General features: G+C 43.2%; 1 protein-coding gene across 4 annotated transcripts in view; it reads right to left on the reverse strand.

Annotated features, from left to right (window-relative positions):
* RNF130 (ring finger protein 130) overlaps positions 1-15,353 on the reverse strand; it is a 453,463-nt gene that overhangs the window by 39,056 nt on the left and 399,054 nt on the right. For 2 of the 4 annotated variants that reach the window (XM_040344999.1, XM_040344996.1), the window contains one exon: positions 4,974-5,188. The exons of the other annotated variants lie outside the window; for them this stretch is intronic. In XM_040344999.1, coding sequence (XP_040200933.1) covers positions 5,112-5,188 — 77 coding nt within the window. In that variant the 3' untranslated portion in view covers positions 4,974-5,111. Of the gene's footprint in view, positions 1-4,973; positions 5,189-15,353 lie in introns of those variants that run through there. 4 annotated transcript variants of the gene reach the window in all.

Below are 15,353 nucleotides of genomic sequence, written 5' to 3' on the forward strand. Positions count from 1 at the left end.
TCACTCCTGCGCATGCGTATGGGAGCCGCCGGTCACAGCACGCTGTTCTGAAGAAATGGCTGTTTGTTCAGAGCGCATGCGCTAGTGACGTAACTGGCTGCTAGGACAGTAAATATCGTTTAGGAGACATTTACACTACCTATAGATAAGCATTAATATAGGCTTACCTATGCAGGGTTTGACAAATTTGCTTGGGATCTAGGAGCCAGCTTAAAAAGTTAGGAGACAGAAAAACGCGCCCGTCCCGCCAAGCTCGCGCGCAGAAGTGAACACATACGTGAGTAGCGCCCGCATATGTAAACGGTATTCAAACCACACATGTGAGGTATCTAGGTAATTCTAGCCCTAGACCTCCTCTGTTACTCAAAACATGCAACCTGTAGAATTTTTTAAACGTCGCCTATGAAGATTTTAAAGGGTAAAAGTTTGTCGCCATTCCACGAGCAGATGCAATTTTGAAGCGTGACATGTTGGGTATCAATTTACTCAGTTTAACATTATCTTTCACAATATAAAAAAAAATTGGGCTAACTTTACTGTTGTCCTATTTTTTTACTAAAAAAGTGTATTTTTTCCCCAAAAAGGTGCGCTTGTAAGACCATTGCGCAAATACGGTGTGACAGAAAGTATTGCAACGATCGCCATTTTATTCTCTAGGGTGTTTGAATAAAAATATATATATAATGTTTGGGGGTTCTAATTAGAGGGAAGGAGATGGCAGTGAAAACTGTGAAGAAAACACATTAGAACTGCAGTTTTACTTGTAATGTCAACGGCCACCACCAGATGGCGCCAGGTCACAGAAGAAAGCTTGGGCCTTCACAAGGCTGCAAAGCCGCGGCCTCAATTACCGGCCGTCGCGGGCCCGCCACGATCGCGCAGCGGGGGAGGTGGGGGCGCACGAAGGCACAGGATCCTGTGCGCCCCCACCTCCCTCGCCACACAATCGCGGTGGGCCCGTGACGGCCAGTAATTGAGGCCCCGGCTTTGCGGCCTTGTAGGCCGCAAAGCCGCGGCCTCAATTACCGGCGGGCGCCAGGTCACAATTTCTTGTCGCAATTGCCGACCGGGCGCCCGGATTTTGTCGAGCCCTGCCTATAGGTAAAGATGAAAGTTTACTTCCTATTTAAATCAAAGACATTATTGAGTCCTTGGGGTGTCAATGTTTGTAATTCATATATCCACTGGGGAGGGCTTTAATTTTATTGCTGTCCCTCCAGTGGCTTTTATTAATAAGATATCAACTAGAGAGTATTCTGATCATGATGAAAGTGTAAAAACTTTACTACCTCCAACATCAATACTTTTTTGCCCTGAAAATCAGGGCAAAATCGTGGGTGCGCGATATATGCCGATACCTGCGCAGAGTTTGAATACTGCAATGGAAGGGCTCTCGCGCTATCGATGTTCTAAACCTAGGGGGCACTGCTGCAGTTACCTGAAATTGGTCCTAGCCAAAAGTGAAAGCAAATGAGATAAGTGATAATAACTGCGCTGTGTGGGTATGGAGGGATAGGGCAAAAAAACAATAAACAAAAAAGTGAAACAAAACAGTGATCAATAAATCCCACCAATTGGGCGGGGTGAACTCTACAAGCAGTGTGCAATCTGAACTGTGAAGGTGGGTGGTCTGGAAATGGTTAACACTATGCAGCAGAATCCTTATGAGGAAATAGAATAAACATGGAAGTGAATAAACGCGGTTATCAAAATAAATGTCCAGGATTGAATGAATGAATGAAAAACGTATAAAGCGCGGCTGAATCGCTTCTGGGCGCTAGTTGTTCGTGTCTCATGCCCTCAAAAGAGCAGAGTTTTGATCTGTCTTCTGAAAGTCAGGTGGTTTTCCTCCAATCGAATGCTGGTTGGTAAAACCTTCTTTCTCCTTTGGACTTGTATTTGGTTTTTGGTACCTTGATTGGTACTAAGGACAAAATGGTGAGTGATCCCAACACATAATAAAGGGTACAAATCCAGTGAAATCAAGTGCAAATAAAAGTCTCGCATCCAAAAAGCATATATTTAAAGGTGCAGTCCTCGATAGCTGTGAGTGATAAGTGATGAGAAACCAGGAAATCCAATATTTCAGAGAAGAGCAAGCTTCAGTGCGCACACCTCTAGTGGTATAGAATGCTCACCTCAAGGCTATAGCACGGATAGCCTGGATACCACTCAAGGTATACTCAAAGATCCAGCAGGATGAGGGCTAGATGTAGTCTCCACATTAAAAGACCATATTGGAAGAAACAAGAAAAAGAGGAAGATATGGCGTAATACTGGAAGCAAGGATCTAAAAAACGATCAATCACATGCACATGCACTCACATGGAGGCCGTGAGCAGCTGGCCTATCTCCTACGAACGGCAAGTTTGTGCGACCCAGTCTGTGGTCTTGATTGTATGCTGATCCTCTCTCTTTGGCCTCCACCTAAACGTCCACGGATACTGGCACTTAAAATGCTCAGCAAGTATAGATGGGCAAAGAGAGAAGAAGGCACATAGTACAGCTCCGCTTCAAAAAGTATTTAATATAAAAACATATAAAAAAAACTCACATTTAAAATGTCAGAAATATCCAAACAAAACGAGCAGCGAGCTCATATCTCTCCCTTCAGAGTGAGTGAGGTCTAGTACTTCCTGTCCCTACGCGTGGCGTCATGTCACATGACTTCATCACTTATCACTCACAGCTATCGAGGACTGCACCTTTAAATATATGCTTTTTGGATGCGAGACTTATTTGCACTTGATTTCACTGGATTTTTACCCTTTATTATGTGTTGGGATCACTCACCATTTGGTCCTTAGTACCAATCCTGGACATTTATTTTGATAACCGTGTTTATTCACTTCCATGTTTATTTTATTTCCTCATAAGGATTCTGCTGCATAGTGTTAACCGTTTCCAGACCACCCACCTTCACAGTTCAGATTGCACACTACTTGTAGAGTTCACCCCGCCCAATTGGTGGGATTTATTGATCACTGTTTTGATTCGCTTTTTTGTTTATTGTTTTTTGCCCTATCCCTCCATACCCACACAGCGCAGTTATTATCACTTATCTCAGAGTTTGAATACTGCGCTGGCATATACCGAGCGCAGTACACTCGTGTATAGTCGGGCAGGCCCGGCTCCTCTCGCGCTCACGTCCTGGACGTACAGGACGTGAGCGCAAGAGTAGCCGAGCCTGCCCGACTATACACGAGTGTACTGCGCTCGGTATATGCCAGCGCAGTATTCAAACTCGGCGCGGGAAAGCGGGGATCGAGCGGGGAGGACGCCGCAGAAGGACGCCGGACCCGACCAAGAGGACACCCGAAGCCGCAGACGGACTGCAGGCCCGACAAGGCTGCCAATGGACGCCGCGCAAGACACCAAAACTGTAAGTACTAAAATCTTTTTTTACAGGAATGTCGGGTCCACTTTAGGGGTGCGCGCTATACGCCGGAGCGCGCAATACCCCGATAAATTTGTTTTTAACAAACAATGCTAAAAAAACAAAAACAAAAAACACATTTAACGCAACGCTATAGAACAAGTAAAAAATTTAATCATACTCATGATATTTACAGTAGATGCAACTTATATCAGTTGTCATTTAAAAAAAACACAAATTATATGGAACCATTGTACACAAATGTTGGATAAATTTGCATTGACACATTTTTCCTTTAAATGCTTGTTAATATATAGAAATATCCACATAACAAATGTCCCAAAAGTGCCCCCTAATGTGTGACTCAAGAATCTCTGTAGAGGCTAGATGGTGAACTTCCCATGCAAGGAAATTTTTCTGAACTTCAGTATAATTATTTTTTTAAATACATTTTGTAATATTTGTTTTTTCTTTATTTAAGGGTATGCAACAACACACAATAGTATGACATGACATGTTCTAGGTTAAAAACATCAGCATCAACTGGCTGTATTTATACAAATGGAGACTTAGAGGACAAAACAACTTAATGTCCATAATCACACCACATTAATATAGGGCAACTAAAGCCTGGGAAGCTAAAACACCCACACAGGAGTATAAAGTACTGTGATGCAGTTGGTGATGTGTAGGAGACCATGGATAACATACATACCAGGAAGATAAAACAAACTACAGGTATGCAACTACAAGACATGTATAGTGAGGGACAATATCCCTAGACCTCATTGCAGTAATACTCTGTGGTCAGTGCATACCAGGTGGTATTTTTCAATAATTTGGGGGGGTAGAAAAGTAGACACCTCAAGGTTCGCAGGTAGGGAGGACCGATGGATGCCTAACCGAGAGGTCAAAACCGATCGTTAGTATGCAAAAGCATCGGTTAAAAACCCGCGCATGCTCAGAATCAAGTCGACGCATGCTTGGAAGCACGTCGTTGTGTTTTAGTCACCGCGTTCTGACACGATCGTTTTTTTTAACCGATGGTGTGTTTAGGCGCGACGGACCATCAGTCAGGTTCATCGGTTAACCGATGACAACGGTCCTTCGGACCGTTCTCATCGGATGGACCAATCGTGTGTACGCGGCCTAAGATAATTACTCATCCAAGAAGTGAAACATATTCCAATAAAGCCAGTGTGTTTTGTGTTCCTCCGTTTTGTCCATGAGGGCAGCAATCAGGTGTTCCATCCGTAGGTTATCGTTCCCCCTGACAAAAATGTTGTAAGATTTCAATAGAAACAGAGGTTTGTTCAGTTGATATTTTATTTTTACACCAAGATTATCAGGGATGGTATGCTTTAGTTAACGTGACAATGACTCATCTGAAGAACAGAAGGCCTGAGAACTAGGTATTATGGCGAACCACTTGATTGCAGAATCTGCAGAGGCTTCTGGGAAAACTTGAGGGTGGCCCAGCTTTCCTTTGTGCTGGGCCCACTTATTTGGAAGCTTCTAACCCCAAACTCGGTTTCCATAAAAAGAATGCTGTTCTTTCTTGTCGACCGTGAAGAGCGGCGAGAAATAATGAAATCAATTCACCCAAAAACCTTATGTTTTATTATACTGCTTTAATTATCAATTTACATGTTTAATGAAGCTTTGGCACTAATGTAACACCACAGAAAAAATGAAAAATAGTCTTATTAAAAAAAGGGAGTTCGTTTGTACTTTGTTAAATGAAGTGTGAAGAAGAAAAGCTTTCCTTGTCCTCTTCGGTTTCAGGAAACGCCACTTCATGACCATTCCGCTCTGGAAGGTGAGCACAAAGAAAAGACGTGTCAGAGCAGAGGAGAGAATGTATGAAAAAAATACAGAGAAACTTTAGAATGCATATCCTCCATTATGCATTCAATACGTTTAAAGTGTCATTCCACGTGGAAATGATATTTCTAGTCAAAGCAAAGTTTGAAATACCTGCTACCTTCCCATTTCTTATGGAGACTGCCTCTTCCTTAAGAAGTAATACATAAAAAATGACACTTAATGTTATATAATGGCAGAACCCTATGACAATGTTCAGAAGCTCTCTAAAGTCTTGAAGTACCACAACTGCTGGAGACCTAAAAACATTTCCAGCAGTTTGTTCCCTCTTCAGGTGGTGGAAAATGGTTTGTGGACACATTTTTAGCAGGCTTGTGTACAATGATTAAAGTTTCTATTTTGCTGCTTTAATTATTTGCAGGGTCAGTTAATGTAAAGTCTGGCCCAGAAAATGTGGAAGCGTGTACACTGTTGTGGCTTTGAGGAATTGACTCTTAACCTTTTCCAACACTTATGCTGAAATTTTCTTATGCAGAAAGCCTTAGTGCTGTGAAGACAAGTGACCAGTGAGCTCTGTAACTCTCAATAGTGTTAGCTTACCCTATAGATGCAAATGTACTGCATATGTCTAATTTAAAAAGGGAACAAACATTATTTCCAGTGTTTTTTTTTTTGAAAATACATTATTGACATAATAGTGAGTTTTATATATAGCTACTTATGCCAGCAGAGGTGTACCATCAACTACTGTACATTTGATAAAGTGTATGGGGGGTTGGGTAAACTATATGTCCATGGTATCCGATTAAATGTGCAGTCAGGTCCATAAATATTGGGACATCGACACAATTCTAATCTTTTTGGCTCTATAGACCACCACAATGGATTTGAAATTAAACAAACAAGATGTGCTTTAACTGAAGACTTTCAGCTTTAATTTGAAGGCATTTACATCCAAATCAGGTGAACGGTGTGGGAATTACAACAGTTTGTATATGTGCCTCCCACTTTTTAAGGGACCAAAAGTAATGGGACAATTGGCTGCTCAGCTGTTCCATGGCCAGGTGTGTGTTATTCCCTCATTATCCCATTTAAAAAGAGCAGATAAAAGGTCCAGAGTTAATTTCAAGTGTGCTATTTGCATTTGGAATCTGTTGCTGTCAACTCTCAATATCAGATTCAAAGAGCTGTCACTATCAGTGAAGAAAGCCATGATTAGGCTGAAAAAACAAAAAAAAAACATCACAGAGATGGCAAAAACATTAGGTGTGGCCAATTCAACTGTTTGAAACATCCTTAAAAAGAAAGAACGCACCGGTGAGCTCAGCAACACCAAAAAGACCCGGAAGACCACGGAAAACAACTGTGGTGGATGACCGAAGAATTTTTTCCCTGGTGAAGTAAACACCCTTCACAACAGTTGGACAGATCAAGAACACTCTCTAGGAGGTAGGTATGTGTGTCAATGTGTCAAAGTCAACAATCAAGAGAAGACTTCACTAGAGTGACTACAGAGGGTTCACCACAAGACGTAAAGCTACAGTGAGCCTCAAAAACAAGAAGGCCAGATTAGTGTTTGCCAAACAACAGGTACTGCTCATGATCCAAAGCATACCACCTCATCAGTGAAGCATGGTGGTGGTAGTGTCATGGCGTGGGCATGTATGGCTGCCAATCAAACTGGTTCTCTTGTATTTATTGATGTGACTGCTGACAAAAGCAGCAGGATGAATTCTGAAGTGTTTCGGGCAATATTATCTGCTCATATTCAGCCAAATGCTTCAGAACTCATTGGACAGCGCTTCACAGTGCAGATGGACAATGACTCGAAGCATACTGCGAAAGCAACCAACAAGTTTTTTAAGGGAAAAAAGTGGAATGTATTGCAATGGCCAAGTCAATCACCTGACCTGAATCCGATTGAGCATGCATTTCATTTGCTGAAGACAAAACTGAAGGGAAAATGCCCCAAGAACAAGCAGGAACTAAAGACAGTTGCAGTAGAGGCCTGGCAGAGCTTCACCAGGGATGAAGCCCAGCGTCTGGTGATGTCTATGCGTTCCAGACTTCAGGCTGTAATTGACTGCAAAGGATTTGCAACCAAGTATTAAAAAGTGAAAGTTTGATTTATGATTGTTAATCTGTCCCATTACTTTTGGTCCCTTAAAAAGTGGGAGGCAAAAATACAAACTGTTGTAATTCCTACACCGTTCACCTGATTTGGATGTAAATACCCGCAAACTAAAGCTGAAAGTCTGCAGTTAAAGCACCTTTTGATTGTTTCATTTCAAATCCATTGTGGTGGTGTATAGAGCCAAAACTATTAGAATTGTGTCAATGTACCAATATTTATGGACCTGACTGTATGTGTTTGCCATGTGCATTATCTGGGATTGTCATGGCTCGATGTGCCTTGGAACCCCTGACATGCTCTATTGGGGATAGTGCCTTTTTTTGATCATCTATGGTCATGGCTGTTATTGTTCTGCAAATTTTAAACACCCTATCTTGGAGACTGGTTATTACTAGAAATAACATGTTTGTATCCGATATGCATTTTTTGTGATGGAAATGTATACTATAATACTTTGAGTTGTACTGGCTGCTAGTGATGCGCTGTATTGTTTGTCTGTCTTGTGGTTACGGCTGTAACTGTTTTGTATACTTTCAGATGGGGCAGACTCCGTCAAGCAGATTTGCCTGCTCAGCGGGGATCTCTCCACGGTCCCTGCTGAACAGGCACATAACATGTCTGTGTCTGCTCCGCTATGCAGAACAGACACAGATACAGCCTGCTGTTCCCAATGGGGTGCCTGTTTGCTTCCATCTGACTGTCATCTGATCCACCAGATGGATAGAGAACGGAACTCTGTCTGTTCTTAGTGGACTGGATACATGTCCGCTGACATCCGCTGCTCCATAGAGAGCTATGGATGATCCATTCATTCTGAAGAACTGACAAGCAGACCCGATTGATCCGTCAGTGTGAAAATTTGGTTTTTAAAACATTGATGGAAATTGAGAACATGAATTCCCTGTATGGCTGATATCTTATCTCAATAGTTGTCAAGCAATGAGATAGAAAAATGATGATGGTGGCCAATCTACAAATCTCTTAATTTAATGGGACAGACAAATTATGGGAGAGCAGAATGTAAAAATGTGCAAGTCATATAAAAAATACTACTAGCTAAAGAAATTATAGCAATTAATTAAAATGGGTGCTCACTGAAAATAGTTTATCCTATTAACCCTTTAGGCAGATATGGACCTTTTCAGAATAGTATTGATAGTGTAGGCACTGGGAAGAGAAGGATCACTGTGCCTCGACTGGCCAGGTTAAAAGAGAAGTATGGGGGTTTTCTTTTTTTTATAATCATACTTACCTTGGTGGATGCTGCATCGGTCCCCCGACGCCTCTAATATTAAGAACCGAGCAATCTAACACCGCAGATCGCTCTGTTCACACAGCTCCCTGAGCAGATAGCTGGTGATTGTCAGTCACTTGCTCTCTGCTCTGCCCCTCCTTGCTCACTAGAGTGCTGAGCTGTGGAGGGGTGGGTGCGGCCATCTCAGGCTTCCAGGGGCTTGCTGAAAGGCTGAGCCGGGTGCTGGTCCAGGCATTTGGGCAGATCCTCTATTGTCGCAATCTTGCCCAAGCCTGGACCAGCACTGTGACACCAGCAGACAGCGGACTTCAGGCCAATGTCTGCTAAAAACAGGTCACAGGAGTGCAGAACGAACTACAGTCCTGTGATCCACAGGAGAAGTCCAGCCAAACAAGCTTTGGCTGTACTTTTCCTTTAATTAAATCCTTTGAATAGCCACCCCCTACTGAACATGCCTATTGACTGGATATTACCCTGACCTACTGGCCCTGATTCATCAAGCTGCAGTAACATAAAAAAAAAGTGAAAAAACATATGACAACTCTAACCCAGAGGTCCCTTTAGGATGCTTCAAGCACTCTTTAGAATATTTTAAGTGCTTCTACAGCTCTTTTTATTGAGGGCTACTACAGTCACTGAGCTAGAAAGTTACTGCAGAAATTCTAATCTGTATACTTGTTCAAAATTAGTGACTGAAAGTATTGAAAATTACATGAAGGACAGCATAACAGCCAGGTAACTAGAATTTTTAGAGAGATTAGCCACCCTCATGTTTCTCTAAAGACATGATTCCATGAAAAATACCCTGTAATATGTGTGGACCAACAATCAAATCACTGTCTCTGACATACTCCGATGCCTAGATTTATAGTTGCCACCACTACCTTGAGTAAAAATTCACGGTGCTTCTGGTTCTAAGGTAGCAAGGGACACATCCCCTGCCTCCCAACAAAGCAGTATGTGGAGCATGAGTGAGTGAGAAAATTATATAGCGCAACACATGCGAACTGAATCGCCTCTGGGCGCTTGGTATTCATTCCCTGGGCCCTCAGAAGAGATGGGTTTTGATCTTTCTCCTGAAGGCCAAGTGGTTTGCCTCCAGCCGGATGCTGGTTGGTAGAGCGTTCCATAATCTGGGTCCTTGGACTGCAAATCTCCGTTCTCCTTTGGACTTGTATCTGGCTTTGGGTATCTGGAGTAGATTTTGGTTGGTGGATCGCAGAACGCGATTGGAGTTGTGAGCATGAGCAGGCAATCACCATGGCCCAGCATATCTCTAGGGGTAGGGGGCATGATAATCAGTGTGCAGGTAAGTATAGGCACCAGAGAGAGTCTAGAATAGGGTAAGGGATTTTTTTTTTTGCTTTGACCGTTTTAAACACGTCAGAAGAGATTTATATTATATAAGGCGTAAGCCTTCAGACCGGTAAATAGAGGATTTTAGTGAGCAGGGAAAAGAAGCCAAGAATAATGCAGAAGAGATTTAACCCATCCTAATCAAGAGTGCATTTCTAAATGAGGCTATACCAGTAAAAGTTATTTCTAATTTATATATAATAATAGTATGTCCATATGACATATGTAATTTACATGATTGCCTTATTAGGCCTCATATGCACAAGCACCTAAAGGGAGGGCTCTGCACATGGGACTTTCACCAAGTGGAATAGAATAATTCACTCACCGCTCAGTTGTTCGGGGGAATGTAGAAAGCCTACAAATAAAGTGTAATTTTATGATGCTTATAGAAGAACTTGCATGCTCTTGCTATTCTTTTGTAAACATCCTTTTCCCTTCTTGATCCACTAACTTTAACCAGGCCTCTGGTATGTGAATACCCCCCTGTGCCCGCCAGAACCTATGGAATCTTGCTGAAGTCTTCACTTTGTGCATGCTCCCATTCAGAACTACAGATTCACGTGGAGCCGTTCCTAGGAGGCACACAGAGCCATAGCCGCGCTGACTTGTCAATTGTGTCCCTTTCGCTCTGCCTGTGTGTGCAGAACTGGAAACGTTTGTAGTTTTAAAAGGGTAGGTGGATAAACTGGAGACTCTCGCCAAACTTCACAGGTCCCAGTGGGCACAGGGGGCACCCACATACCTGAAATTGACCGGCACAGCCTACGCACAGTTAGCAGACTAAGAACAGAACAGAAACTTTTAAAAAGAACAGCACATAGAAAAAAGAGCATGCAAGTCCTACTATAAGCAACTCCTTAAAAAATATAAGTCATTTACCATAATTGCAACCAAGACAGGGGGCTACCCTTAAAGCTAATTAATTGCGACAGAATAGCAGGTATATTTAAACAGTTTGCCTCTCTGTCCCCTCCCTGGGAGATGAATAGCTCTTGATTTAGCTAAAGTGATCAAGGCGAACTTCAAATCAAAACGTTTAATAATTATTTTATGCTACTTAGGTTTCAAAATTAAATGTACTTTACTGAGAAAATGTGATATGCAGCCAACCGATGAGACATGTGTCCTCTGGGATGGGTTTTTTACTAAGCAGCATTGTCACTTTAATCTATTTTTCTGCATATTGTTATGGAGAATTCAGCGGGGGCAGGCGATAACAGTGGTAGTATGACTCCTTCACCCCAGTGAATTCTCACATTCTAGAAGTAGAAGTATAGAGAAACTATCTTGGTTCAAATGAGGTCTGTTATGTATTCAGTTGGTGTGGTGTAAGGGCTTCATACTAGGGTCCTGGAAACCTTTAGCATCCTGGCAGCTGTCCAAACTCTGCTCAATTCACTCACAAGGAACCAGTAACGATTAAAAGACCACTGCAAAATAATAATAAAAAAAAGAATTTTGACTTTCCTGTAAATTTCATATCTTGGCGTATAGTGTAGGACACGGGCCGAATATTCAAACCCTATGGGTTATAGGTACATGTCTAGCCTATGGTGTATGAATACTTTGCCTGTGTCCTGTATTGTTAATGCCTGTAATAATAGTACTTTTAAAAGAAAAGTATGGTCAAAGTTTATAGGCTATTCTCCTCTTGTGGGTCAAAGGAGTGCATTAACGTCTTGATTAACCACTTCAGTCGGACACTTTTGATACTATACCATTGTCATTTATATAGCGATCAGAGCTGTGTAAATGACACTAGCAGAAAAGGGGTTAAACACTAGGGGGCGATCAAGGCATTAAGGGCAGGGCTGGACTGGGACAGAAATTAGGCCCTGGACTTCATGCAGACTGGCCCACTTTGACAGGTCTCTCCTATGGCGGCCGGACAACTCCCCACCCCCCCCTCTGGCCACCCAAGCCCCCTCTCCCCCTTCACTAGCCACTAGCCGCTCTACTTTATTAGAGTAGAATGGCTGGTACTGGTACTCTTATAGGCAATACCAGTGGGGAAGCTAGACATTATTTCACCCATGGCAAAGAATCAGTTCGGTGCCCCCCCCTTTATGGGACAAGATTAGGCAGAAGTGAGAAACTCCCAGGCCATAGCTGTTGAGTTAGCTGTCTGTCCCCCCCCCCCCATGCTCCTCTGTCGTCCTCCCTGCTCCTCTGGTCCTCCCCCTGCTTCTTTGTTCCCCCCAGGTGAGCGCTGCGGGGAGGGAGAGACAGAGGAGCGGAGGGGGGCGGCAGTCCGCTGTCACTGAAGCCGGCCCACTGAGCCATCGGCCCACCGGGAAACTTCCTGTAGTCCCAATGGCCAGTCCATCCCTGATTAAGGGTGTGCTAGGGAGTGATTCTAACTGTAGTGGGGATGGTCTCGCTAGAACATGACAGAGCTCACTGCTCCCGATGACAGGGAGCAGTAGATCCCTGTCATGTTGCTAGGCAGAACAGGGAAATGCCTTGTTTACATCTCCCGGTTCTGCCTCTCAGTGATACGATCGCGGGCCCCCAGGGGACACCAAGTCGGCGGGACTCGCGGGCAAGCTCACAGAGCACGCGATTTAAAGGGGACGTACAGGTACGCCCATTTGCCCACCGCTGCCATTTTGCCAACGTATTACGGCGTGCAGCGATTGCCGATTGGTTAAATTTGTGTCTGTCCATGTATGGCGTTTTACCTCTCCAAGTAATTCTAATTATCTATTAATTGTCAAATTATTGACATATGTTGCCAGGAGGGGTTTATACACTATACATTGTGGCATTTAGTACGTGGCATTTATAGCGAACAAGGTCCACAAGGCTGAAACACGTTTATATTTGCTGTCTGACACTGTCTTTTTTGGAGAACCAATAAATTCTGAAGATTTTGAAGAGCAGCAAGGATTTGCGGACTATCATTTTTCAGGATTGCCATTGCAGCGGTGTGACCTGGCAGCTCTGGAAAATTCCCTCATCTTACGGAGTTTTAGCACATAACCTCTCTTTTTATTTTGTTCTCCTTTGGCCTAGAGTGAGCCAGCAGTGGACTAAAGCCCTCTATCAGCTGATGTGACGGAGCTACTCCAAGCTTCAGAAAGATCCTGACAATTTTGTCGGAATTCACCCTGCTGCCTGATTGACAGCTGGCTCTGCCTCTCTGCACACAGCGGAGAGCTGGAAGTAGCTGTGCCCATCACGTCTCTGCCTGGCGCTCCAATGAGTGCTGCCAGGAACAGAGTGGAGAGCGGCGACTGACAATCACTGCTCATCACCCAGAGCAGCTCGAGAACTTAGTAACCAGCAGTTATGCGGTTGATCACACAGATGCTTCAGCATAGAGGTGAGTATGTATGTTTGTTTTTTTGCAAGCCCCAAACTTCTCCTTGAACTTGGGTTCTGCTTGTAATGTAAGCAACCATCTTTATATACGGCGAAGATACTGCACGTATTGTGACACCTGCATGCTTTACTTTGAGGCACTACTTTGCACCATCTGGGGATCTTCAGTTTATGAAATCTTTTGAACTATTTATTCATCTTATCATTTGACCTTTTGCAGTACATGAATTTTATTGTTTGGTTATATTTGCACTGTACTACTTTATTGTGTATGTTTACTTTGAGGCATTGTGTAATTGGCCTGGAGTGTTCAGTTGCAAATGACATTTTTATGTTTGTTTGCGCCGATTATTTTTTTAGGGTTTTCGTTTTCCTTGAAAATGGCTTTGATTATATTTCTATACAAATTTACACATAGGCAAAGCTGTTAAAAAAAAGTGATAGTTACATGGATTGTCAAACTATATAACAATGCTAAGGGTGCGGATGGAGGTCAGCTTTATTTAAAAGAAAAAAAAACTGATAGCTGGAGTTGGGCTTTAATTAGATGGGTTAATTAAAGCAAAACACCACGGAAAATAAAAATCCTCCTTTGCAATGAGGCTGCCCATGCACTGCAAGGGGAAAATGCTTGTTTAGGTCTAGGGAAGGATCAGCAGTTTTACTCACCTGATCCTCCACTCACCTGGCAACAAGCGCTCTCCTCTACTTCCTTACACTCCTGCAGTGGACTGTCCCAAAGATTCCTCACATCCATGGCTATGAATCCTGCATTGGTCCTGATGACATGAGAGGACTCGCAAACCACCGAGGCATATGGGACAAGAGGTTGCAGGGAATGGTCTTACAGTGCACAGGAGCCAGTGGGAGTGGAGCATCACTAAGTGCTTTTCTTGTTCACCCAGATCTAAAACGAGCAGCCCCACTGCAAAGAAGCACTTTACTTCCGCTGGAGTTCAGCTTTAAAGACCATTTAAAACTATAATGGAAAACCTTTACACATAATCTAATTTACTATAATCTATGACTGGTTTGCAGGGTGATGACAATGCTCTTTATTCTTCAGTGAAATCTACCTTTTAAAGAACCAATTTGTTTTGCGAATCTGGCAATTACATTGACTGGCCCCAAATAAATTCTGCAGCAGGACAAACGACCCCAAACACAGTGGGGTAGATTCACGTAGCTGCGCTTCCTCTTACGGCGGCGCAGCGTATCGTCTTTACGCTACGCCTGCGTAACTTACAGGAGCAAGTGCAGTATTGACAAAGCACTTGCTCCGTAAGTTGCGGTGGCGTAGCGTAAATGGGGCCGGCGTAAGCGCGCGTAATTCAAATTTGGAAGGGGGGGCGTGTTTTATGTAAATGTATGATGACCTGACGTGATTGACGTTTTTTTACCGACGGCGCATGGGCCGTCCGTGTACATATCCCAGTCTGCATTGCTTCCAAGTTCGGCGCAATGACGTATTGGTTTCGACGTGAACGTAAATTACGTCCAGCCCTATTTGCGAACGACTTACGCAAACAACGTAAAAAATTCAAATTTCGAAGCGGGAACGACGTCCATACTTTACATTGGCTGCGCCTCCTAATAGCAGGAACAACCTTACGCCGAAAAAGCCCAATGTAAACGACTTAAATAAATTGCGCCGGGCGTACGTACGTTTGTGAATCGGCGTATCTAGGCAATTAGCATATTCTACGCCGACAACGGAAGCACCCCTAGCGGCCAGCGGCAGAATGCACCCTAAGATGACGGCGTAAGAGACTTATGCCAGTCGTATCTTAGGCTAATGTCGGCGTATCTAGCTTTCTGAATACAGAAAGTAGATACGCCGGCGCAGATTTGAATTTACGCGGCGTATCTATGGATACGCCGGCGTAAATTCTCTCTGAATCCGGGCCAATGTCATTATATATATGGTGTGGTGTGACTACAAAGACAAATTTGGGCTTTACAGTTGTATTTTCAATAAGCATATTTTTTAGCTAAATATTGCAGTGCTTACGTGATTTTACATGCTTGTTCTTCCATATTTTTGTTACTGTATTATAATTTTTAGATGAGCCATTTTTTTT

Source organism: Rana temporaria, chromosome 3 (genome assembly GCF_905171775.1).
Source record: "Rana temporaria chromosome 3, aRanTem1.1, whole genome shotgun sequence".
NCBI classification, from domain to species: domain Eukaryota; kingdom Metazoa; phylum Chordata; class Amphibia; order Anura; family Ranidae; genus Rana; species Rana temporaria.